At 42.6% G+C, this 25391-nt stretch overlaps 1 protein-coding gene across 3 annotated transcripts in view; it reads left to right on the top strand.

Annotated features, from left to right (window-relative positions):
* The window catches only part of ADCY8 (adenylate cyclase 8), a 176507-nt gene that overhangs the window by 100929 nt on the left and 50187 nt on the right, over positions 1–25391 (top strand). For 2 of the 3 annotated variants that reach the window (XM_033126471.1, XM_033126473.1), the window contains exons 8-9: positions 7004–7201; positions 19724–19824. In XM_033126471.1, coding sequence (XP_032982362.1) covers positions 7004–7201; positions 19724–19824 — 299 coding nt within the window. The remainder of the gene's footprint in view (positions 1–7003; positions 7202–19723; positions 19825–25391) is intronic. The other variant, XM_033126474.1, reaches the window with a different exon arrangement.

The following is a 25391-nucleotide window of genomic DNA, read 5'->3' as shown; positions in this document are numbered from 1 at the left end:
TATTTGAAACATGTGAAGATAGGTAGGAAGAGAAAGAGCCAACCCTGGATTTTTTTCCTGACTTTTTTATCCCCTATATATATAAAAAAATAGAACTTGAACTGTTTTATTCATCTTGGTGCCAATTTTGCCAATGACTGGACTCAGATTCTTCATTGTAACATTTCTTTATTGAGCTTCATGAGGATTTTCCCATCTTTTCTCCACCAAGGATACCTTTTATTGTTTTGATCTGGTGCAGTTCATATGTTTGAGGGTTTTTCTTTCCAAACAAAACTGTGTGTGGTGTGAATGAATTTCTGTGCCCATTTTTAAAAAGTTATTGGGCATATGTGTCATGACCCAACATGACTGCTGATTTGCACGAGGAAATGCATATCACTTTCGGGTGCTTTAATTCCAGCCCAGAGCAAGGACACTTGACATTTTGGTTGGCCTGACTACCCTCATCTTGGCTATGTGTGTGTTTACTTATTTTTACTTCACCAAGGGTCAAAAAGGAATTACAGTAGTGATTCCTCAGGGATGGATGGACCTTTTGAAAGGTCTTCTCACATCTCAAGGATCTCCAAACTACTGTTGTGAATTCTAGGTTATGAACCTCTGGATTCGGTGGTGTCTTCCCACCCTATGGCTTTCGTGTCAGCTTTAGTCCCCTAAAGGATGTCTTCACACCGTGAGATGATAAGGGCTTTGTATACGTGGTAGGTGCCAGCACCCGTTCAGGATTCTGTGTCTTGGGAGTACTGGAGCACAGAACTGCCCTTAAATGACAAACTAGGAAGCAGAGCCCGTGGATAGTAACGGCCCAGAAAGGCTAAATTAACGAGGCAATTCCAACAGACAAGTGTGTGGTAGAAAAGTCAGGAGAAGAGGGACTAGAAGCCACAAATCCCAAAGACATAACCATTTGACTGTAACCTGAGTAATTTCTTCTCCCCCACCCCACCCACCCCATTTTGTCCTGTCATAACTGGTGACAAGTAAGAGAGGCTAGATTCTCGAAGGTCAGTAATTTGTAGCTCCATTGGACCAAAATGAAGGAAAGCATCAATAACTAAATTTAATTAGCAAATTGTATAATGGGAGTCTGAAAAGCAGTCAGACCTATAGACTTGAAACACCAAACATGAGCAATTTATCAGCAACTCACAGTATAATGCAGCAGGTCTTTGAATCACGTCGTTGAGCTACTATAGGAACTTAACTCTTCAATTAGCCTACGGTGAATTGGTTTTATTACACATCATTTCGCCACAGATCAAAAAGCCTATCGAAGATGTGAAGTGAGGACTTACTGTACTTATTTCATAATACTAAATTAAAAGAGTTACTTCAGAATCTTAAAAAAAAAGAAATGTTTATGTAATTCTTACATTTCAGTGTTCTCCAGATATCTGTTATGAACACACACACACACACACACACACACACACACACACACACTCGTTTTCCCCAGGGCATAGACATTTCTGAAAAATCTGCATCTTTGATGTTCACAAGATCACTGAGTAATGTAGGTCCTGATATATGTTTGTTTATTCATTTCTTGACCTGAAATTATTCATATTGTCATTGGGTCAGTGGGATAATGGTCACCTCTCTGCCACAGTCTAGGGCGTTGCACACCACACAGCTCAGTGCTCTGAGTGCTTTGATTCCCACCCATCCGGTGGCCCTGTAAACAAACCATTAATGTGTCAGCTCTCTCTCCCCAGCTCATAAGTCACGTCCAGAGCAGGAATACTCCCTCCATCCCTAGGCTCCCCCACCCCTCTCTGTCTTTCCACACTAACTCTGAGGTGAGGTCAGTGCTAAAGTCCGCATAGCTGTTCCACGTCTTACTATGGATGTGATATTTTGAAAGCTAAAAATTCATTTGGCAGCTTGCCTCTGGTCATATGGCTTCAAAGTGGCCCCATCTCAATGGATGTGCCAAGTTCTGTTTTGGCCAGTTCTGCCGAAGTTTATCAACTCTTTTTGATTAAAAATGGCCCAAGTGTGTGATGACTCAGGCTCAGTCACATTCTCCAAATGAGATGAGCATCTTTCTGAGGAACTCAGAGGATAATAGCGGAGTAAGGAATCCCAGATTCACTGAGAGGACGGGTCAAACAGCCAGACCAGCTTCTCAGGTGGGACAGAATCAGTGTCAGACGCCACTTGTCCTGGGTTAACCGGGCTCTGAGGTCCTGGGACCAGACCTTGGGGACACAATCTGGAATGCGAGAGAGTCCCTCTGTGGGCTCTGAGTCTCTTGAAATTAAAGCCATTAGCCTGAGGAAGAAAACTCTGGGCACTAGAAGGTGACCACATAGAAGAATATAAACACATCTTATTCAGACATTAGAAACAATTCCACTGGGTGCAAGTTATGTCTGGCTCTGTTTGACCCATCCTCTATCAGCGAATCTGGGATTTACAGCACTGTTTCCCCGTGGTGTTCCATGGGACATGGAGAGGTGATTCCAGCCAACAGCGTTTGTGGTCATAAAAGTTTGGAGAACGCAGAGTGTAAAAGGTCTCCTTTCTACAGAACTTACCAGTGTCTTTATTTCAGAGACGTGTACTGTGAAACTCCAATGGGAGGATACAAGAAATTTTTCATGCGACAAATACATACAGAGTAGCTACTTGGTACCAGGCACTGGGGACAAAGAAATGAACAAAAGTGACAAAGTCCCTTCTCTCAAGGAGGGTGGTAAGGAGACATGGCAGAAAACCAATCATGAATCCACATTTCCTAAACTGATTGGTTCGCAGAACAATTTTGTAAAGAAACATCCCTTCATTGTCGTGTTCCTTGGAACATAGTTTGGAGAAGGCGTTAATTAAGAGGACCTGCTGTTGAAACACAGCGGTAATCTCCCCAGACCCCAGCCCTGAAATGGTGTGAGCTGACTTATAATGTCTACGGCAGTGCTTTCGAGAGTGTTTTGAGACTGGATTATGGGATCCAGAATTGCTCAAGGATGGTTGACTCAACAAAACTACATGTTTCTAGAGAGTGCACCTTCAGCCTAAAATCTTACTGGGAAGAATTTTTTTGCTGACACACAGTGGCTACGGAATACCAAAGGTTATGGCCATCCATGAAATGACAGGACCTGTGAGGAAAGTAGCTTTCCAGTGTATACATAGATAGAAGACAATTCCCAAAGAAAAGCCTTCTTCTTATAAACCAGATGATGAGCTGAAGGGGGTTCATGACCCCCCCCCCATTGCATTCCAATGCAGTTTACAAAAGGACACCCTACCCAGGACCTCTGATGATAATTTTCATGAGAACCCTCAAACTCTCAGGCAAGACCCTATGTTCAGAAACTTGGGTTCAGAAGGGATTCTGGTCCTCGTTTGGGCTTTGATCTGTCTTGAGCACCTGCGAGTGAGGGAATAATTTCTGAAATGCCTGAGGAGGGCATGGATCTCGGTTAGGATCCAGCTTGGGGCTGCAGTGTCTTTCTGTGAAGAGACTCAGATGAGAGGCTAGCTCAGCCGCAAACTCTGGTGTTTCCCAACGTTAACCAATCTGACTGCCCAAATATCTAAAAACACCAGCTAGGGTAAATAAATTGTACACATTTATCCTTGTATATAAATATATATTTCAATTATACTTTGAAACATATTCAAATGTATGCATTCAATTATATATATAATTATAATATAATTCAGGTATTCTCATGGCATTTCTCATTTCCTTTGATTTCATCCATTCATTTTTCCTGCTCTAACCAATGCTTAAGTTGTCTCTGTGAAAGAACAGTCTCCACATTTTGGAGGTCAGTTGACGATTGGAATCATATTTGAAAGCTTACACTGTGTTTTAGCATGAGCCAAACCTTGCTCACACTGGTATTATAAATCTTAAAAAGAAAAAGCCATATTCTATCAAAAATAGCTCATCCCAGTATGACTCTAAATACTCCTTACAAATGAGTTACTGAGAAGATATCAGTGTATGGCTTTTTGGTGTATGGTTATCCCACTGAAGGTGCACACGTGGTCCAATCTTAGTGGCCGTTACTGATGGGGAGAAGAGGTACCACAGATCATCTCAAACCAAAGTCACCTCCAAAGCCATTCCTGCTGTGCAGTGGTGCAGTGGGGGCTGAGAGCAGATGATTACCTTTCCTGATTCCACCTTGCTTGACTTCTTGGGTTGATGTTAGTCTTCCCTTGAGCATATGATGTCCCAAAGGTATGAGGTACCAGAGAGATTGCTGGTCAAACCGCAGGTATAATTGTCAAATGTAATTGACAAAACGAATGATCAGAAAACAGATCACTGAGCATTTACAACCTGCAGAAAATATTAGGGATATAATTACAAGGAATACAAATAACTGCTTGGACAAGAAAAGAATTCTCCACCTCAGCATCACTGACACGGTGATGCAAGGGTCCCTTCCCAGACCTTAAGGATCACCTGTCGGCAATGATGAAAGTAAGAGAGGTGCTTCCAATTTTTTCTGTCATTTGAAGCAGCCACACAGACAGCCAGTAGGATTTTTTGAGGGGTAGAAGGACTCTGAAAAGGAGATTTTCTTGATCTCTGATTTACAAAACTGGTCAATGGTACAGGCAGCCAGGAAGCAACCTTTAGTCCTAGTTTCCCGAAGGTCCCCCTACATGTCAGTGTCATTCCCTGATGACATTTCACGAGGGCCTATCAATCTGAGAAAAATGAGGGCAAAGCTCATTAAGTGAGTTATTCATTCAATTAAGTGCATTCAATGGAGGACATCTTTTGTTCTGAGATTGTATCATTCTTGTTGAAAAATATACCCTTTCTTTTATGAAATGGTGTTCACATTAGAGAGCTGTAATTGTGATCACTGCTGCTGCTACTGTAATTTATATCAATCAGTCCCAAAAATAGTTTTGGATATTCCCCTCCTCTGTGAAACCCAAAGGTCCAAGAACCACTGAAGGCATGAGAGGCTGGTAGAGGGGATAGGCTCCATTTGCTCCCAAGAAGGAAAACTGGAAGAAAAGAGAACTTACAAAGAGAGATGGAAGCACCTAACTCTAAATGTACACAGATATTTATCTGATTTATCTCCTGCTGTGAGACTCCCAGCTCCAAGCACTTGCCAGGGGGCACCTTGGCAGCTGTAAGCCAGAATGTTATGTCCAGACAAAGGCAGCTTGAACATCTTTTCCAACCCTGCTCCAAGATTAAAAAACAAACAAACAAATGTTGTCATTTTCCAAACTGTGGAAAGAATTTCCACCCCAGAAGCAATGGGAGATGCACAGAGTGGCAGACCGTCCAGTGTGCTTTGCCTTCTGCAATGCTGTTCTAATGCCTTTATTCCCAGGGGCTCAAGCCTTCTGGCCCTGCGTGGATCCTGCTGTTCAATTTTCTGCAACATTGGTCCCTGCTTCCTTCTCTCCACACCAGCCCTTCTCCTTACCTCTTGTCCGGCCACACCTCCCCTAACATCTATCTTTTTCTCTGTGGTAGCCTCCTTGGTACTCAGAGCTGAAATTACCTGCTTCAGTGCCCTAAGAGCATATACTTTCTCGTGTTGGCACATGTCAACCCATCCTTTGTCCCGGGGCTGGAGAAGAGGCTTTCAGTCCATTGTACCAGGGCTGAAGCCCTGCTGTGGAATTCTTTAGAGACCTTGAATTTAGGTTACATTGACTATGTCCGGAAGGTTTAAATGAAGAGTCTAACAGTCCGTAGGAAGAATCCACATGGAATGGGCTGGAAGGCTACGTGAGGTCAAAGCCCCTGACTCTAGCTCTGGGTCTCGAGTCGGAGGACCTGACCCAGCTGCAGATGCGCTGATGGTCCCTTAGCTCATTGCACCGAGGCTCACGGACATCTGAGGGGTTCAGGCAGGAGGGCCTCTGAGATGCTGTCAGCTGTCCCAGGCTGCTGTCCGATGAGTTCATCACCTTAGCCCAGTCTATCCTGTGAGCTGAGCATCTGGGAGGCTGGCAGAGAAAAGCGGACCCGGCCAGGGTGTAGAGAAGCAGGGAGATTTCACCGCCCCACGCTCTAGGGGTCCCACATGCTCTACCTCTCCCCAAGGAAATCTCTTGGGAGAGAAGATGAACATCCCTGTTCCTTTATTCCTCCAGCTCCAATTCCCCCTTTTTTTGGGGGGGGGGTCATTGCAGCTGTGGGCGCACTGCGTTTGGGTAAATGCCCCAGTTGATCTTATCGCCCGCACTGAATCGCCAGGAGATGGGGTGTGTCTCCATCAGCCAGTGCTATTTCTGCAGCCATGCAGCCACATCCAGTGACCCGCCACGGTGGTGACGTCACGCCTTTTCACACCTGCTCTTTAACCCTGTGAAATGCAGGAAGGCTGCAGGTGCTTGCATTTATTTTTTTATTTTTTTATTTTTTTGCCTAAAGGAAATTAAACACATATATCTATATGAAAATATAGATATATAATGGTCTATGGGGAAAAAACGTTGGGGAAGGGTAAAAACCTAAGTCTTTATCAAGTTTAAGGAGCAGATCCTGGCACATTTGGCACATGAGGAATGCTAAAAAAAAAAAAAAGAAAAAAAAAATGCAAGCCATGGGTGTCCCAGTCTCTCCACCGCCGTTAAAGGAAAGACCACACGAAAATGTGGAATCTACTTGGTTGGAGATGATGATCATTTCCGTGGACTTTTCAGATATATTTTACTTTCTGTTATTTGCGTTGGTTCTCTTTTCTCCTACCAGAGATGTGCCTGGTAAGAGAAATGATTAACATTTCCAAGTCGACAGCTCTCCAAATAACCTGACCCGACGGAATTCAGTGCACCTACATAGAGGAAAGGGGTGCGTGCCTCTTGGTGTGCTATCTTGCCAGGCTGTGTTTCTCTAAACCAAATGCTAACTTATCAACTTCGATAGGTTTCACTGAATACAACTGCATGGAATGCTGTCACTGTTTGCAATGCAACCTGATCTAAACACATTGCATTTCTTTTTTTAATCCAAAGGGGACTTGCAGGCTTATTGTGTTTGCATGTGCTTTCCCCCTAGACTCTGGCTGCCCTAACAAGAAATTCAATAAATCTACTTCCAAACCATCTTGCACAAGCTTTGCATGTCCAGTCTGGGCCTGAGGAAATTAACAAGAGAATAGAACATACCATCGACTTGCGGAGTGGCGATAAATTGAGAAGAGAGCATATCAAGCCATTCTCACTGATGTTTAAAGACTCCAGCCTGGAGCACAAGGTAGAGCTGGGTCTCCAGAGTGGCTCTCTTTCTGAAGTACATTGTCATAAATGTTCATGGGACTAGAGAGAGCCCAGGGGCTGCGGTTTTGGTTGGTATGTTTGTCGTCTGTTTGTTTGTTCCGTTTGGTTTGGTACTGTCTTTTCTTTTTCTCTTTGAAAATCATGAGTAGACTGAAGGCCATGAAAGGAGATGCCATTTAGATAAAGAGAGCCTCAGCTTTGCTCTTTAAGGAAGAGATAACAGAAAGAACAAGGAAGCTTTTCCCTCCATAAGCATCTGAAACACCCCTTCCACTTTGAAATTATTAATCCAGTGGCATGAGCACCCACGTGCCTTTGGTTTTCGGTCGATTCTCATCAGTTGCAACCCTTGTAACATAATATAAGAGGGCACCTGATAGCTTCACCTAAGCGCAGTGATAAACAGTTTCTTAGGTTGCAGACACCTATTCTCCCGTGCTCCCCGTTGTCTACTGGCCCCCTGATGTAGGCACAGCTGAAAGAAGAGGGTTTGTGGATTCAGAGTTGACTTTGAATTCCACTTCTGCCACTTCCTTGCTGTGTGACCTTTGAAGAGTGGAGTAGCCTCTCTGAGCATGAGCTCCTGTCTGTACAAGGAAGATAACGAAGATGCCTGTCTCACAGGTTGGAAGGCTCCAGACAATGCCTTCATTAGGCTCAGTGTCCAAAGATGGCAGCCATCACCATATGGATGATGACTTTTTCCAATGCCCCTTTCTCGCCCCAGCTCTAAACTGGAAAGGGTTGTGGAGAGGTGGTGGCTGTCCCTGATGAACTGGGCTGCCCCTTTGCACTGATGAGAGCTGACAGACCTCCCTTGACTGAGCATAGGAGGTGAGTGGCATTTGCAGGCGCCTCCAGCAAGAACAGCAGGGAATTTGTAAGCAAATTTCAGGACTTTGAGTTGATTCTCTGCAGAGCTCCAGTAAGCAATTTTTGTGTGAGTTTTCTCAGCTGCCTGGGAGATTCTGCTTTCCTGGGTTTGGGGAATTCACACTTCTCTGCACAAGCACCATTCCCAGTGAGTGTCTTTGATAACTACCTAAAGGTTGCAAACTCCAAAATTAATCATTTTACCTGTAGCTCACAATTGGAAATGTGTTGCATCTTTGTAATAACAAAACAAAAGGAAAAGAAACATTTTGCCTCATTCAGCACCCCCGTACCCCTCCACCAAAGGGAAGGCGGACTTTGCTTATTCCTTATATAATTGAGGGCTTAAGGTCCAAATTAAATGCATTTTCTTTCCTGGTTGCTATATTGAAGGAGCTAGGGAGAACAAGGTGGTCTTGCAAAGAATCTTCTCAGTCAGTCTGCGTAAATACCTGTGTCCAGAGCTATACAAAACCCTTTTATTCATTCTTGTTAAAGATGTACTTGCTTCGCTAATGACCTGAGCCCTGCAAATTATACATAATTTCTAATGTGTTTTATTTAATAGTGTCCACAGGCACCCGGTGTTGGAACAGGAATGGACCTAGGGGAGGCACAGTGTGTCTAAGGTTGATTTCTGTGACCAACCGCAGGTTCTAGGACAAGCAAAGGGCGGCATCCTGAACGGACAGTGGCATGGATCCGTTGGCAGTCCGGCCTTGCTCCCTTCAGGCTGTGCTCTGCACTGCATGGGTTCCCCAGGGTGACGGCAACGGGGCACCTCAGAAAAGGTTCATTCCCCCCGTGTCACAGAGACATGCCTTAGTCTGACAGCCTCTCTCGGGACTGTGTGGCTGCTGAGCGGAGGACACAGAAGAAGTAACAACCATTAGGTATTTGCCAAACGCCAGGTACTACGCTAAGCTGTTCACACAAATCGACTAACAATGAGAACGTGAAGTAGAGGTTACTGTGAGCCTCATTTTATGCTGGATGAGATAGAGAGATACAGAAAGGAGTGCGTAGCCTGCCCAAACTCCAACTGTCGGTAGAGGGGCTGTGATCTGAGCCCACCGTGATCCCCAAAGCCAGAGCTTACCTGCCTCTCCCTGGAGCTCCGGGGATTGCTCTCTCAGGGCCTCAGATGAAGAAAACCGTCCTGTGTTATCCTCATCCCCTCCTAGTTGAGCTTGGGCTGGGCTGGGAGGGCAGGACGCGTTGAGGGGATAGGTGAAGTAGGAAAAGGTCTGAGAGCCTTACCAAAGTACAGGCAGGGACTACAAATCCATCGGCGCCCAGAATTCGAGGGTATACAGTGTGCACCCCTAGAGAAACACTATTATCTCACACAAGAGAAAACGGCCCCCACAGAGGTGAAGTAGAGGTCACAGATCTCCAAATCCGGCTGCCATCTTTCATTGATTTTAAACAACCAGCAACTGTGAGCTGTCTCATCTTCTATGCAGCACTAAGAAAGAAAAATCACCCAGTATGGGGAGTTTAAGAGGAACCCCGCGCCCCGGTAAACTGGGCTTACACCTCAGGGTAAGGATGAACAGAAAAAAAACACCCAGCAGACAAAGAGAGTGAGGAAACCCACACTCCTCTACCCTAGTGTTGGTTCGATGGAAAAAAATAAAATAAAAAAGAGCTTCCCAAAAAGTTAAACTCCGAAATGGAACCCGCATAAGTTTGCCGCCTGAATTCACATTCTGAATGTGGTCTAAAAAAACCTCAGGCCGAGAATTTATATTTAAAGCGGTCCCTAGTTGCTATTGCCCCCTGGTGGCCAGCAGGAGCAAACGCAGAGCTCTCTGGAAGAACTCAAAGGTTTTAAGACTCCATTTGATAGTAAGAGGTAGTCGGATTTCAGAGACGCTAAAATGTGAGGGGAGAATTTTGTGTATCTTAGGGTTGTTGAAACATATACAATATTTGTGACCCCAAAAGCAACTCTGCACCGTAAAGGCATGTTTTCTGAAAGGAAAAATGGAAATAATGATCTTACCCCTGGAAATTTTGTAGGGAAGAAAAGGCTTCACTCTGTTTCAACAATAAAAAGATGTGAATAAGGGAACCCGTTCACCTCTCCTCCGTTGCTTGTGAATGGAGAACACAAAGGCTCCTTTGAAATGTCGTTCAGATATTTCCTGGGCACATTTGCTTATAAAAACAGGCATATCTACCAACAGTGTTATAAAGCAGGACTTTGGTATACCTCTGGGTGATGCATAAATACTTGTTGAATGCATGAAGACACAGATTAAGGAGAATATTGGAGGAGACCACCTTGCCCCCTCTCGCTGGTCTCAGGATATGTTTTGCGAACTCTAAGAGCTGAAAGACGTGAGTCAGTTTTTTGTTTGCTTGTTTTTTATTTTACATTTTTTAATTAGTTTCAGGTGTACAAAACAATGCAATAGTTAGCCATGTCACCCCTCACAAAGTGATAACCCCCCTCCCAATCTGTTGCCCCTTTGACATCGTATGTATCTATTATTACAATTCCATTGACTCTATTCCCTATGCTGTACTTCATGTCCCGTGACTACATATATAAAATTATGGTTGACATACAATATTATTCAGCTTCAGCTTCAGGTGTACAGTGCAATGGTCAGGGGTCAGGCATCTACACAGTCTGTAAAGTGGTCTCCCTAATAAGCCATGTTCCCATCTGACACCCTACAAAATCTTTACATTATTGACTCTATTCCCCAAACTGTCTTTCATGTCCCCGTGGCAATATTGTAGTTACCAATTTATGCTGTCCAATCCCTTCTCCTTCTCCCTCATCCACACCCCCTCTCTTCTAGCAACCATCGTGGGTCAGTTTTAATGTGACTCTTAGCAGTGGAGTTTCAGGAAAAAAGACTATCAAGTTCTGCCCACCACCCCCGTCATGTTATTTCAAAGTCATGTACACACACACACACGGGAATCTTTTGAGCTTAGTTTCAGAAGTGTGCTCGTGACTCATGTGGCTTAGCCGTGTTTGGGCAGCACATTTTCCCCTCTCTGTTCCTGATTTCCGCATCTGTGAAATGGGAGCATTGGGCAGCTCCTCGCCTCTTTCAGCAGCCGAGGCTGAGTCTGTGAGCTCCCTATGACATGGTGGCCGTATGTCCTGGCTTGCCTGGGATGATCCTGGTTTACATCGATTTTCTCAATGGAACTGTTAGTAGCACCTCCTTTCACTCTCAGAAATCACCCAGTGTGTGCGACAAATCACATGGCCCAAGGTTTGGGCCTTGGCCAGCTAGAATTAGCGGTTCTCAACATCTTCACTTCCCAGCAACCACATGAGGACTTTCTGGGCAGACCCCTAGATGGGGTTGGGGGCTCAAGCCAGTCATCAAAGTCCCTTCACTTCCTCCCAGCCTTCAAGAAAGAATCCTCTGCCCTCCTTCTCTCCAGCTAAATATTTCCCAAGGGAACTCATAGATCTCAGGGGCAAACAAAAAGAACTCTGGTGAAGAGATGTAGGGAACATGACACGCTTGTCAAATACTGTCGATCGTATCGGATTTTTTTTTATTACATATGACTTTTTTTCTCATTAAAGAAAATAAATGCATTTGTCTAACAAAGCTTATATCAGCACAAGACAAAAAGAGGAAAATGACATCTCTTATAATCTTACAACCCAGGATAACTACTAACCACTGTGACCTTCTGGCATCTGTCATGCAGGTTTTTCCTGAGTGTGATTCTATATACTTATCTATGCCATTTTTTAATTAAAATAGGACCGTTTTGTACCATATTGTTAAGCATTCTTGGCTTGAACTTTTTCCCACATTATTAAATATTCAGTTACAAAGAAATTATTTTGTAACTGCATTTTGTAACTATTCCATTGCATGTTTTAACCATTTGGGGCTCTTCCTTCCTCAGTTTTTTCACTATTATAAATTAAAAACTACATTGTGATGACCATTGTCATAGTAAAATCATACATCCATGCCTACTTGTTTTCTTAGGATAAAATCCTAAAGATGGGAATAAGAGAATGTACATTTTAAAATACTTGATGTGCATTCTGAAATGGCCCTCAAGAATTGTGCCTATACTTTTTAAAAATGGCCAATGTGGTAAGACACAAGCAGCATCTTTTTGTCATTTTTAAAAATTATTATTGAGGTTGACTGTCTTTCTGTATGTGTTTCTATGTTTTGGTCTTTATATTTCTCCTTTGGTGATCTGCACATTTATCTTACCTGCCATCTTGTATTGGGATGCCCACTTCTGTCTTTGCGAGTATTCTTTATATAGGGAAGCACTTAACCCAAGAACACTTAGAAGAACGTGATGTTTCACAGCTTCTGGTCCTTAGTTCTCTTCTAGGACACGGCTCTGAATGAAGCTTAGGATGAGGAAGGCAATTAATTATAATTTCTTGTGAAAGTTTCCAGGCGAGAGAAACCACCCAAAACCGTGGGTGCCTTAATACAGAAAAATAACATAGAAACTCTTATCTGGAGTGACTTCATTCAGCTTAGTGTTACAAAAACAGTGTGACCACCTCAGAAATGAGGCGACTTCTTCGTCTTGAATAAAGAAGAAGATATGTTTACCATATACTTCAAAACTGTTTGGGAGTTAATCCTTTTGATATGGGAATGTTAGTGAGGTAAGTGTCAAAATCAAGCCACATCAACGGCGACTAGATTTCCTTCCGTCTTTCAATGCTGGTATCTTCCTGTTAAATTCTGAGAATGCATCATTGTTACAAATTTAAGCAGTGAAAAGCCACGTTGTTATAGGTCATAGTTTTCAGACTTGAGGATCACTTGGAGACCTGGTTTAAAATGCAGGTACCTGCCCCCTCCTCTGCCCCTAAGATTCTGATTTTGCAGGGCGACCTACATTTTGAGAAAACGCTTCTGGGGTTCTGTTGTCCTGAGTCGCCAGCCACCTTTCTCTGTCTGTGGCCGCATTAGGGCTTGGGCTTGTCTCGTGCATTCCGTTTCAGGTCACGTCAGAAAGTCCCAGGTCCACACTCACGGCCAGCATGGTCTCAGGCCTAGAAGGGATGTCTCCATAACGTTCACAGGGGTCCTAAGAGCTTAGGCTCTGGGCTCCAACAGACCTTGGTTTAAATCTTACTTTGGAAATAGACATGAGTGTAGTGGAGGGTTGATTAATTCACAGATCATTATTGAATCCTGAGCGACAAGTCGGTAGCTTTCCGTCACTCAGATGGACACCCCGCACACATGCAGAAGCTTCATTTATCTCACAAGCGTTTGGTCTTCGTTAAAAGACAGAGGAAAGAACATAGACTTGATGACTGAACAGATGCGATGGACCCTGTTCCTGCCACTTATGGGCTGGGTGACGCAGGAAAAAGTATTTGATCTCACTGAGATGATGAAATTCACAATATCTGCCCCTCATTGGATTGTTGTGAAAGTCAGATGACATAATACTCATGTAGGAGATGTTTGAAGAAATGCAATACTTATTCTTTTCTCTTGCCTTTTGATTAATCCCATGCCAATGCAAATCTGGGTGAGTCTAAACACTCACTTAAAATAAACCTCACGCTTCTACAGCTTCTTTTAAAAACCTACTTCATTAAAAATGGTGGGAGGGAGCAATTGCAATGTGTCTTGTCTCCCAGGGCACCAGGGTCATGACTTTCATAAATACTTAGTTATATAAGTACATGAAAGTGTGTACTAACCAAGCACACACTGTCGCCCATAGATGGTGCCCGCTACCGTGTTTCCCCGAAAATAAGACCTAGCCGGACATTCAGCTCTTATGCATCTTTTGGAGCAAAAAATTAATATAAGACCTGATCTTATTTTACTATAAGACTGGGTCTATATAATATAATGTAGTATAATATAATATAGTATAATACCGGGTCTTATATTAATTTTTGCTCCAAAAGACACATTAGAGCTGATTGTCAGGCTGGGTCTTATTTTCAGAGAAACACGGGAGGAACCAAGTCTTGTGCTGAGCATTTTCAAAACATTTATTTAAGGTTACATTTTTTTGTTGCTGTTTTTTCTATCAGCAGCCACATAAAAACAAAGATTTGTCACACAAGGGAATCTTTAGATAATCTTTTAGTCAAGTTCAGTTGGTTCTTATCTATGTTCAGAATGTCTCTTATTTCTCTATTCTTTATAAAGAAAATGAGAGTTAAATGGGGTCTTAAAAGAGTTTGGGGAAAATGCACACAGACTTTGAAATGTTTCTTTCTTCTTCCCATCAACTCCTATTTGAATTATTATAATGAATGGAATAGGATAATTAAGAAGGAATTTGGCACAGCAACGAAAGCTAGGATGAATGAATGAAGATGGATTCATTCCACTTTCTATCTGATGGATTCATTCCATCTCATGGGATAGTATGTTGGACTCTGGAATCAGGTAATGGGAGAATATGTGTGTTTTTTCTTCGTGGAGACATTCAGAATTTGTTGTTCCATTCACTCCTTATTTAGATATAGAGAGGTCGGAACATGGATCATGCAACGAACGGTCTCAAGTGTTCTCTCTCATTTTCTGAATTAGACACTTCCTGATCATTTCCATGAGCTTAGTTTTAAAGGAATTATTCTATTGCAAGCTCAGGTTACTGTTGCATTTTTACTGCTCTAGAAAAGCCCAAAATAGTAAGAGTATTTAGACTACTCCTTTCAGGTAGGAAGGATAGATTTCAAGAGGCTTAGAGGGGAAAAAATCCACCCCTTATTCAAACAGTAGGTTTGTCAGACTCCTTTGTATTCTTGACATTTTCTTGTAAAATTACTGCTTTTTCTACTGCCCTGGAGGTAGCCAAATTGATACCAAGAGCCATTTCACTTGTGTCTTTTTATCAGACCAGTTAACTAGCTCCAGTCCCACAAAGCCAGCATTTTCCGAGTCAGAAGTATCAATTTCATCTACAATAGGGTACTGTAGAATGATAGAGAATTGTTATGATTTCAACGCAAAAGTCATTGGCTCAATCCTGGAATTAATCTTAATGCTTCGTATGTAGACCTCACCATCATCTACAATCAGGACCTTCTGGGCAAGGGACACAGGAGTAGTTGTCATTTCCATGGCCTCATCATGGCTTGGGCGATGGGGCCAGTCAAGAAAGGCAGAGTCTTTCCTCCCAGGGATGGGAGATTTGGAGGAGGGTGAGCTGGAAGAATGGTGGTTGGAAGCTTTGTAAAGTTCTGCATGGAACTCTCATATGTTAGTCTCCCCTGCCCCCACCTCTCATCAGCACCAAGGGAAAGCACAGCATTAAGCAGTGTATTGCCGTTAAGGGTCTTCTTTGATCCCTGGGTGGTGTTCTCCCAGCCTCACACTTCTGGATCTATCCATCTTAGATACATGTTAGCGTGTCGTCTTGTGAGTCTACTAAACATGAGGAAATCCACCTTTGTTCAAAGGTCAGGTTACTTGGGCAGAAGTATGCCAGTGAGAGATTCCTGAGACACACCTGTCACTCATAGAACTGCTCCTGATAATGATATGGCTAGATACTAGATCCCAAGATGAAGGAGATTATCTATTTCAAAATAGGAAATTATTAAAAATTAGTCCCTCACACTTTTATTGCAATTATGCCTTTTACCCAAATGGTCTAATTTAAGGATGCTCTAGCCATGGCCGTGCCACATAATGCACAAATTTCACAATAGAACAAGGCTAAATTCCATCATTCACTCATGAAAGATGAGAAGATTGTCCTGGTTGAGATTCTTTCTTTGATTTCACACACATATTCATTTATTCTAATGAAATATGTGTTAAAAAAATCATCTTTCTGCGAACTAGATTTATCCAAAGATGGAAAGAGCTTTCAAGTGACATGTTGATTTCCCCCATCACTGGAAATATCCATGCAGGAGTTAATGGCTCCTTTCTGAGAGCTTTTACTGAGTGAAATTGGCATTAGTAAGAGTTGGACCAAGGCAACAAATACAATCCACTCCACCTATAAAATTTTGTCATCTCACATACACATTTGGATAAAAGTATGGTTGTAGTTTGGAGAATTAACTAGATAATTTATTTGGTTAGAAGCATCCCTACATCTTGGAGAGATGTAAGAATTTAGTCAGTACCTAGTAGCTTACAGTCAAAGTGGAGAATCTAGGTGTTAGGGTGATTTTCCTCCCACACACGTAGGAAGATTTTCCAGACCTGTCTTAGGCACAGAAACATAGAAGATTGGGAGCTCTGCCCATCACCTGTGCAAGCTAGCTTTCCTGAGAGCATCCCTCTTTGAGTGAAGAATCCAGAACGGGCTTTTCCTTGTGTGGTCAAACTTGGATTCTAGGCTTCCTGGTGACAGATCTAGGAACCCACAGATCCTCGATGCACTGATTTCATTTCCGAAGATGCCTTTCCAGCGAATGCAGAGCCAGCATCCCCAGATATGAGCAAAATGGAATACAAGTTCTTCCTGTCTCACTTCTTTGGAAGGGACCCCTGTTCTCCACCTGATCAAATCAAGTAGGAAACTTTCATTTCTTTGTATCATAAACCAGATCATGGAACTATACCAGACGTACTATCGTGTACTCTATGAAGAAGATGCCCTTACCTTGGAAGTCGCAAGGTAGCAACAGCTAGTGCAGCCAATGAGACCTTGTGCTTGGGGTCAAACGTGTTGGATTCCCTATTTACAATCTGTGAAGTCCTAGTTGAGTTACTCAGTTATTCTAATTCTCAATTTCATTATCTGCAAAATGGGGATATGATCATTAGGATCTGCCTCAAAGTGTTGCCATAATTAAATGAGACCATCCACATAAAGCATGTAGCTTAGTGCCTATCTTGTACGAGGCGTTAGTTGTTATTATTCAAATTTGTTACACCAGATTTGGGGCGTTTCCTGAATCAACCAAGACTACACATTGAAAAATAACAACATTCTAATGTACACTGTCAAAGGAAGCCCTTGTGATTTATTCCAAATGCCGTGCCCTTTTAATTGGTGTGATTCTCAGTTATAGTTGGCTCAGGTGCTGGCCTCAGGCATTCGCTCACAGTGAGACACCGACAGAGTGGAAGGTCTGCAGGCAAAGTAACTCTTCCCACTTGTCTCCACCCAGCCTAAGAAAAAGAAAAACAAAAGATCTTATGCATCTTTAGTCTGGATCAATGATGATGAGGTAACATTTTAAAGTCACCACTAAGACACATTCAGGAAAGGAGTCAGAGACTGAGGCACGGGATCTATAGAAAAGGACCTTCTCACAGTGAGAATGACCAATCATGGAAGGAACCCTTTGCTAAGGAGTGAGCTCGCAGGTACTGGGAGAGTTCAAGTTGAGGGTGTTCAAAGCCCTAGAATGCCCTGCCCCAGAAACCCACTTCCTCCAACAAAGCAGAAAAGGTCACCTGGTGATAATCACTAGGCATTTCAGTAGGTATCAGGGAGGTTGTGGGAAGGATCCCTCAGAGCAATGGTCCACTACAACTTCAAGATGCTGTAAGAGTAATGACGAATTGATGATAATGACGATGGTGATGAGGATGAAGGAATGGAGGAAAAGTGGGATTCTGTGTACTAAAAAGTATTGTTTTTAAAATCTCATTATCAAACCTATCTAACCAAGTTGTATTTGAAAGTAATCAGTCCACCACCAAGAATAATTTGATCCTGTGCAATCGGTTGTTAGAAGGAATTCAGACATTAAGCTTTCTTTGAATTGCCTGCTTCGTGGCTAACTCGTTTATTTCCAAGCTGGTATGTGTGGGGCTCTATGCTTGGGCCCTGTGCTGAGTGTAACTATCAGTAACATGGATCGTCTGTGGTTTTGTCAGGAGTGAGGATGGCTTATAGTGATTCTTCAGGGATGCGTTCCTGGTTCCCCTCCAGATACCACGCAGGTTGTCAGCAAGTGGACAGAGGCCTCCATACTGGAGAGTCGAGAAAGCACTGTCCTGCCACAGCTATGAGCGTGCAGTCTCTGAGCAGTGCTGTGCTTCTGCTCTATTGCTCACCAGCTCGGGGCCATTGCCCTTCCCCAAGTCTCAGCCGTGACAACAAGCAGTAGGTTCCATCTAAAACCCAGACCACACCAAGCAGTAAGCAAGAGAATGAAAGTCACATAACTGTTGATTGCGATTACCATAACCAACAAGAGGTTGGACTAATTTTATTATTTCCTTGGTCCCCATCAACCTGACCATAGCCTTCTCTTGGCCTTGGGGACCACCTGAGATGTTGTCAGAGCTCTTTTTACTGGCTTCCTTTTATAAAGTAACTCTGTGAAATTCAAATCAGGGATATCCAAGTTCCAAAGCCAGACTTAGCTTTCTCTTTCCCCCTGCTAAAAATGATCTGTGTGCCGTGTGGTCAAGGGCAAGTTCTTAGACCTCTCTGACAGTAAGGTAAAAAGTAGGGGCTTGCGTTAGGCTAATTTTAAGGTCTTTTTCAGTTTTAAAAATCCTTTCCTCCTTCTGGATGAATTGGATTATTCCTCAGTTTAGTGACTCCGAGGTGAGTCGGAAAACTAGGCAGAACGAAGGCAAGTACATATTCAGTGCAGACCTTCCAGAGCTTTTAAGGCTGTACAATGAAATTACTGAGTACTCTGGATAATCAAAATAAAGTTACTGCTGGTCCCCAGAGCCTCCTCCAGCAGACAAAAGGGCATTAAGCTTATTGGTCCATAAGTCTTGGTTTCTCTTGTGGGAAAGGGCTGCTGTTGCTGGAGATAGCTTAGGCTGCTTTCTATTTCGAAGAATTTAAGATTCTATGAATATATTTTTCAATAGTCTTACAAAAAAGGAGGCAGAAAGACTCTCTCCGGTAAAACATTTCCCTGTGTCCCCAAACCTAACAAAAAATAGAGCAAGATCCTTCAATGACTTAAGTTTACTCATGAAAAAAGTCAATGTGAATTTGTTTTGCTACATATATGGATGTGTGCTCTTCTGTTTGGCTAAAATCATGTTCCTTCAGTGGGAAGAGAAGAGCGGGATAAGCTCCTGCAAAGCCCCTCTCCCATCCCCTCCTACTGTGAAGGGAATTTTATTTACTCCTGGGCTCTCACGGAAAGGTTGGCGGGAGGGATGGAGACAGTCCTCTGTGAAGGGTTACTTAAGATGTGGATTCCTCTTAATTAAAAGTTATATATATATATATATATATATATATATATATATATATATATATAATATATAATTATATATAATTGTATACATATATTATATGTGTGTATATATATACATACACATATTATATATATATATAATATATAAACATATATATTATATATATATATATAATATGTAGATCAGGAGTGCCAAAAAAATGTATAAAAGTGGACACTTTGGTCAACGTTGCTCAAGCAGTAGTTCGCCGTAATCAGAAGTGTCTGGACGCTGATGGGAACCACTTTGAGCACCTCTTGTAATTGCAGAAGTCAAACGTGACTTGTATTCCTCTTTTGTTATTGGTGTATATGGAGTATTACAGTTTTAATAGTTTTCCTTTCTTAAAATGTGTATACATTTTTTTTGGCACCCTCTGTATTTGCTTTGTCTCTTCTTGCTGTTTTCCCCAAACTCCAACCACTGGTAAAATTTAATTCTTCCATATGCCTAACTCTGATGGAAAGTAATTTATTTTCCTTCTTTTTTAATTACAGTATTCTCAAATGAGGGATGAAGTATTCAAGTCAAACTTGGTGTGTGCGTTTATCGTTCTCCTGTTTATCACGGCAATACAAAGTTTGCTTCCTTCTTCAAGGTAAATACGAAAGGGCAAAGTGATCAGGTGAAATCTCCTTGTGAGCTGATGATCTCTCACCTGGAGCCAGCCAGCTGACCTTTTCAAAACAAAGTTAGCTCAGATTTAAACTAACAGGATCCGGGATCCATACTAAAATGTTTGACAGTATAGTATCAGTGGTCTTACTCTGTGTAATAACCTCATTATTCTGCCAAGGCAAGAGTCTTTGCCCCAATCCCAATAAGCACGACAGCTAAAATCAAAATAGGCCTCTCTCTCGTGTGACATTGTACCCAGGAATGCGGAACGTAAGTATAAGAGCCTCAGCCCCCATTTACTGTTCCTTTGGTAAGTAACTCTTTGTTGTTCATAGATACAGCATCATAGCTTCCAGGGTCAGCAAAATTGGCACTTTAATAATACTGTACACACCTGTGTGTGGCTAGTCACTGTTCCAAATACTCTACATACAGTAACTCATGAAATCCTCATGGCAACCCAGTGAGGTAGGTACTATTATTCTCCCCATTTTAAAGAGAAGAAAACTGAGGCTCAGAGTAATAAAAGAAGTTACACAGGTCTCAAAGTTGAAAAATGTCCCAGCCTGGATTCCAACCCAGGAAGTCTCATTCCAGAGCCTGGGCTTTTAACTCTTTATTAGACACAGATTTTATCGTACAGCTTATGGTACCACAGCCAGCATTTGAACCTAGTGTTGTATTAGCCCAACGGCCATGCGTTCTGCTCTCTCCTGTATTGTAAGTAGCTTCTGCTTTTTTCTCAGGTAATTCCCTTCTCTCTAAACTTACCATGAATTTTCCCCTTTCCTGTGATTAAAAATAACATCGACAAATAATTTTTTAAATGCCTAATATAGGCAAAGCAAGCCGCTAGACCCTGAGATGGTATAATTTTACCAGAGGAGGTCTTGCATTGTCTAAGACATAATTTAGTGAGAGAGAGAGAAATTCATAATGGCTCCTAGTTCCTGAGCACTTACTACATGCCAGGTAAGTGCTCAATCCTTTGCACGGGTTGTCTCAATAAAACCTCAAAAATAACCAGTAAGTGAGGAAGCATTTGAATTCCTGTCTTGTAGATGAGGATTTATCCAAGTGAAGATTTATATTTATCTGTATAGTGGCTTAGCTGGGAATTGAACCCACAGAGTCTGTGCTTTTAACTATTTAGCTGCTTTGTTCCAAAATCAATGGTTTAAGGAAAATAGTGCAGGAATTTTGGGCTGAGTAGGAAAGGGAGAAAGAATGAAAGAATACTCCCAGTTTAGAAGACAGCACTAGCAAAGGCACAGAGAAGTGAAAGACTTTATGTTTGTAGGATCGTGAGTAAATGTGAGCATCTAGAATAAAGGTTTCGTGCGAGAAGGTGGTAGGCACCATGGCTGGGATAGGAGTGAGCTAGCAGTTCTGTGTCCACCATTAAGGAATTTAGAATTGAGGCTGGGGGCAGGAAAAAGGCCCTAAAATGTTTTGAGGAAGGTAGCAGCATGATTCTATGAAGAAAGATGTTCAAATTAACACTCGGGCAATGGCAATACTTGACCATTTCTAGATTAGCAGCATTATTAGAAGAAGGAGAAAGGGGATTCTGGGAACATGGTGGCAGAGGTGGCATGTTTCTGACTCTGTCAGACTTCTGACATACGTGAGCAAGTAGATAGCAAAACCAAAAACTTTATCAACTATATCTAGAACAAAAACAGGTGATGTGGGAGCCCCATACATCCAAATGAAGGCAGGTAGTGACAGTCTCCAATAGCCCCAAGGTTGATGTGACATCAGCATCTGTGTGGGAGGAATCACGAAGCAAGTAGGCATCTGTCACATCTGGGGACAAAAGACCCCCATTATAGCCAAGAGATATTGGCTGAGAAGTGCCATGGGCGAAGCTGAAAAAGCAACTGAAAGTGGGAGGGGTCTTGCCCAATCCAACATGGGGTGAGTGCTAAGGTCCACAGTAAAGTACGAAGAGCTGGAACCGTCAGGACACTGTGAACTCCCGAAATGGACCAGCCAGATCCTATCCCGGGATCGGATCCTGGCAGGAACTGTGTGGATGGCGTCAAAGTGACTCACAAGGGCTACCGAGAAAAAGAACAGGGAGAGTCCACGTAGATGCCCTCGTGTTGTTGAGCACAACGTGAAAACGACTGAAAAAGGAGCTCCGTGAAGTTAAAAAATAATCTATCCTGAACTGTACCTCTTTCTAAAAGTTCAGGAATGTTAATTCTACACAAAAATTAGCGACAAAATATACAGGTAGCAATCTCATACTAAGCTATTATTAGAAAAAAAGAGAATAAACAAGTAGATTAATATACTTATGGGCAATGAAAACACTCCAAAAAGACACGCCTACCACATATATCACGACACTAACCTACTATTTCAAAAGGAACAGAAGCACTTAATGTGATTCAAGACATGAAATAACACCCTAAATCAGAATTAGAAAAACCTAGAAATTTGGTAAGAGAACTCAGGAAGGAAATATTAGGTTGGTGCAAAAGTGATTGCGGTTTAGAAGGTTAACAATAATTGCAAAAAACGCAATTACTTTTGCACAAACCTAATAAAAATAAAAGAAAGATACATTTCCGAAAGGGAGACTTAACAAGAGGGAACTTAGGACATACAGTGTTTCCCCGAAAATAAGACCAGGTCTTATATTAAGTTTTGCTCCAAAAGACGCATCAGGGCTTATGTTCAGGGGATGTCATCCTGAAAAAATCATGTTAGGGCTTATTTTCCGGTTAGGTCTTATTTTCAGGGAAACATGGTATAAACACAGCAGATAATGCCTTACGAGAAATAGAACGTGGAAAAGACGAATATTTTTTAAACAAAAAAGAAGTCTGAGAAACTGTCACAGTAAGAAAAGCCTTAGGAGGCATGAGAACTAAATGGAGGATGGTATCCTGGACTGGAGATATAAATATGGAAACTTCTAGAAAGAATGTTCAACCCAGTATATATGAGCATAACTAGGGGCCAGATTGCAGTCTTGAAGTAACATATCACAGTTTTTATTTTTAAAAAAATTTATTTTGAGATATGTGTAATTCTAGGGCTAGGGCAGGAAATGTACAATATAAGTCTGGAACGTTTTGTCCTACTAGAAAGCAAGGAAGCCATCGAGCTTATTAGTCATGTCCAAAGGACTGAGAAGCCTCACAGAGGAAGTCCCCACTGTCCAAAGATGGAATAATTGGAGCTTCAGTATGGATACTTGTTAAAATGTTCAATCAAAACCCAGCAAATATTTTTAACTTTATGAGTTCATAATGACAATTTTAAGGGTTGGTAACATTTGGTGGATGATAGGGAACTAATTGGTTATCTTGGAAACTAGTGAAAAAGGGAAAGAAACAAAATTTTTTTTTTCTGTCTTTCCTACATGAACTGTATCTATCACAAGATCACCAGATAGTAGGTGAGTGGAAACATCCTAAAATTATTCAACCTAATACATTTTAAAGCTATTATAGAATTAAAATATCACCGTTTTCCAACACTCAATGAATCAATAGATCTAGGATTGCTGGTAGTACCACAAAAAGGAGAGACAACCATATCTCCTGATGGAAGAACACAGCATGTCTTACCAAGGGATCAAACCTAAGTCTGACCAGGCCTTTGAATCCAGTTCCCAATTTGCCAATCATGGAGCACAGAAGATGCTGAACAAATATGCTGAAGTAAAATGCAGACAGTGGGAAATGCTACAGGTCAAAGGGCATGTAGTCTTCAATAGATAAATTATAAGGAAAGGAAAGAGATAAAGAGAAAACCTATAGATTTTATTTAAAGACTTAACAGTCAAATCAAATATAACAAAAAAAATGGGCAAGACTAAATAATAATGTCTAAAAATGGGGGCTAAAACTATGGAGAAGTAGAAAGTGATTAATTGGGAGTGGGCGAGAGGATTGGGACCAGGACAGTGGACATGGATGGGCTTCTGGGACGCCCTGCAAAGTTGGGTTTCGAACTGAGTGGTGGTTACAAAGGCAGACACTTTATCATAACTAACTAAGCTATATTTTTTGTGTGGTTTTCTGTATGGATGCTTTCTTTTACAATTTTACAAAAGTTTATAATGAGAGAAAGAGAGAGAAGGAAGGCCTGTGCGCTTCTGCCGTACGAGGAATCAGGAAGCCTTGCACCCATCAAGCACCTGTTATGAGCTATATCTATTCTAGATGCTGGGAACACATCGTTGAACTAAAAAGACCGCAAAACCCACAACAACAACAACAACAACAACAACAACGCAAACCTGCCCTCCTTTTAACCTAGTAAAAGGAGACAAAAAAATAATGAAAATACCTACATATGTCTAGGTGTATATGCTGTATGGAACTGCTTACATGCTATAGTTGCTATGTAGATACGTGTGTAGATAGATATGCTACGCAGGTAGATATGCCATGTATGGAGGCTTGCATATGCTATGGCAGTGACTAAATCAGGACAGGGTACCAGGGAGTGCCGTGAGAGAATGGGGTTCCTGACTGACTACCCAAGAGCCATGAGGGGACTAGGGTTCTTGGAAAAGGAATGGTCTCAGGGTGGTGAGCTGGGAGTGTTGGTGGGGTCTTGTGAGATCCACCCAAACTTGCTGCCAGTGGGGCTGTGGGAGCCAAGGCCAGATCTGGTGCACCCCTTCTGGACTCCTGGAACACAGGGTGTTGACACTCCCAACAAACATCCTTTGAGGACCTGCGATGTGCCAGTCTGTGCGGGCATGGAGCTCCACAATCATGGTTCCTGCCATCATGAGGCTTACATTCTAGTGGGGAGTGGGGAGACAGCTGACCGACTAATATAGTGTGATGGCCCTTAGGATAAGGCAAGGGTGAGGTGGGACGAGATGAGTGGGAGTGAGGACAGGCAGAGGGATCAGGGCAGGTTTCTCAGAGGAGGTGACACTGCCATCTCGGCCGCCTCCTGAAGGAGCTCCCCAGCTCATGGGAGAAGACTGAGCAGGAAGTGAGGGAGAAGGACCAGAAGTTAAGTGTCCTGGAGGTGAGTGGTTTGTAGGTCGAGCTTAGGGATTGTGATGGGTTGGAAGAGAAGACTTTCTTGAAACATTTCATCAGTGAAGGGCTGGGATCACATTTGTGTTTAGGATCTCTCTGGACATGTAACATGGACAGGAAGAGGTCAGGTGTGGGTTGGGCAGACCAAGTAGGAGGCAACTGCAAACGCCGGGTGAGAAAAACTAGGGACAAGAGAGTGACAGTGGGGTGGACAAGAGAGGAAGAATTTGCGAGATATTTAGGACAGAGAGTTGGCAGTTCCCAGGACCAAGTGCACGGGGAGGGGGCTGAGAGGGAGCCCAGGATGGGGTGAGAGTCTGGACTTAGCACTGGGACAGAAGTGCCCACTACGCCCCACAGGAAGGGAGCCCACGTGGCACTTCCCAGCTGGCCTGGCCAGGTTGCCTTTCCAGGTGGTATGACCTGGAGAGGTGAACCAGCCTGGGTGGCCAGGGCCTGGGTCCAGGAAAAACAGACCAGGAATGTCACCCAGCCACTGGCCAGATGCAGTCTCTGACTCGGG

This window comes from Rhinolophus ferrumequinum, chromosome 14 (genome assembly GCF_004115265.2).
Source record: "Rhinolophus ferrumequinum isolate MPI-CBG mRhiFer1 chromosome 14, mRhiFer1_v1.p, whole genome shotgun sequence".
Lineage (NCBI taxonomy): Eukaryota > Metazoa > Chordata > Mammalia > Chiroptera > Rhinolophidae > Rhinolophus > Rhinolophus ferrumequinum.
This window is presented reverse-complemented; position numbering and strand designations above follow the sequence as displayed.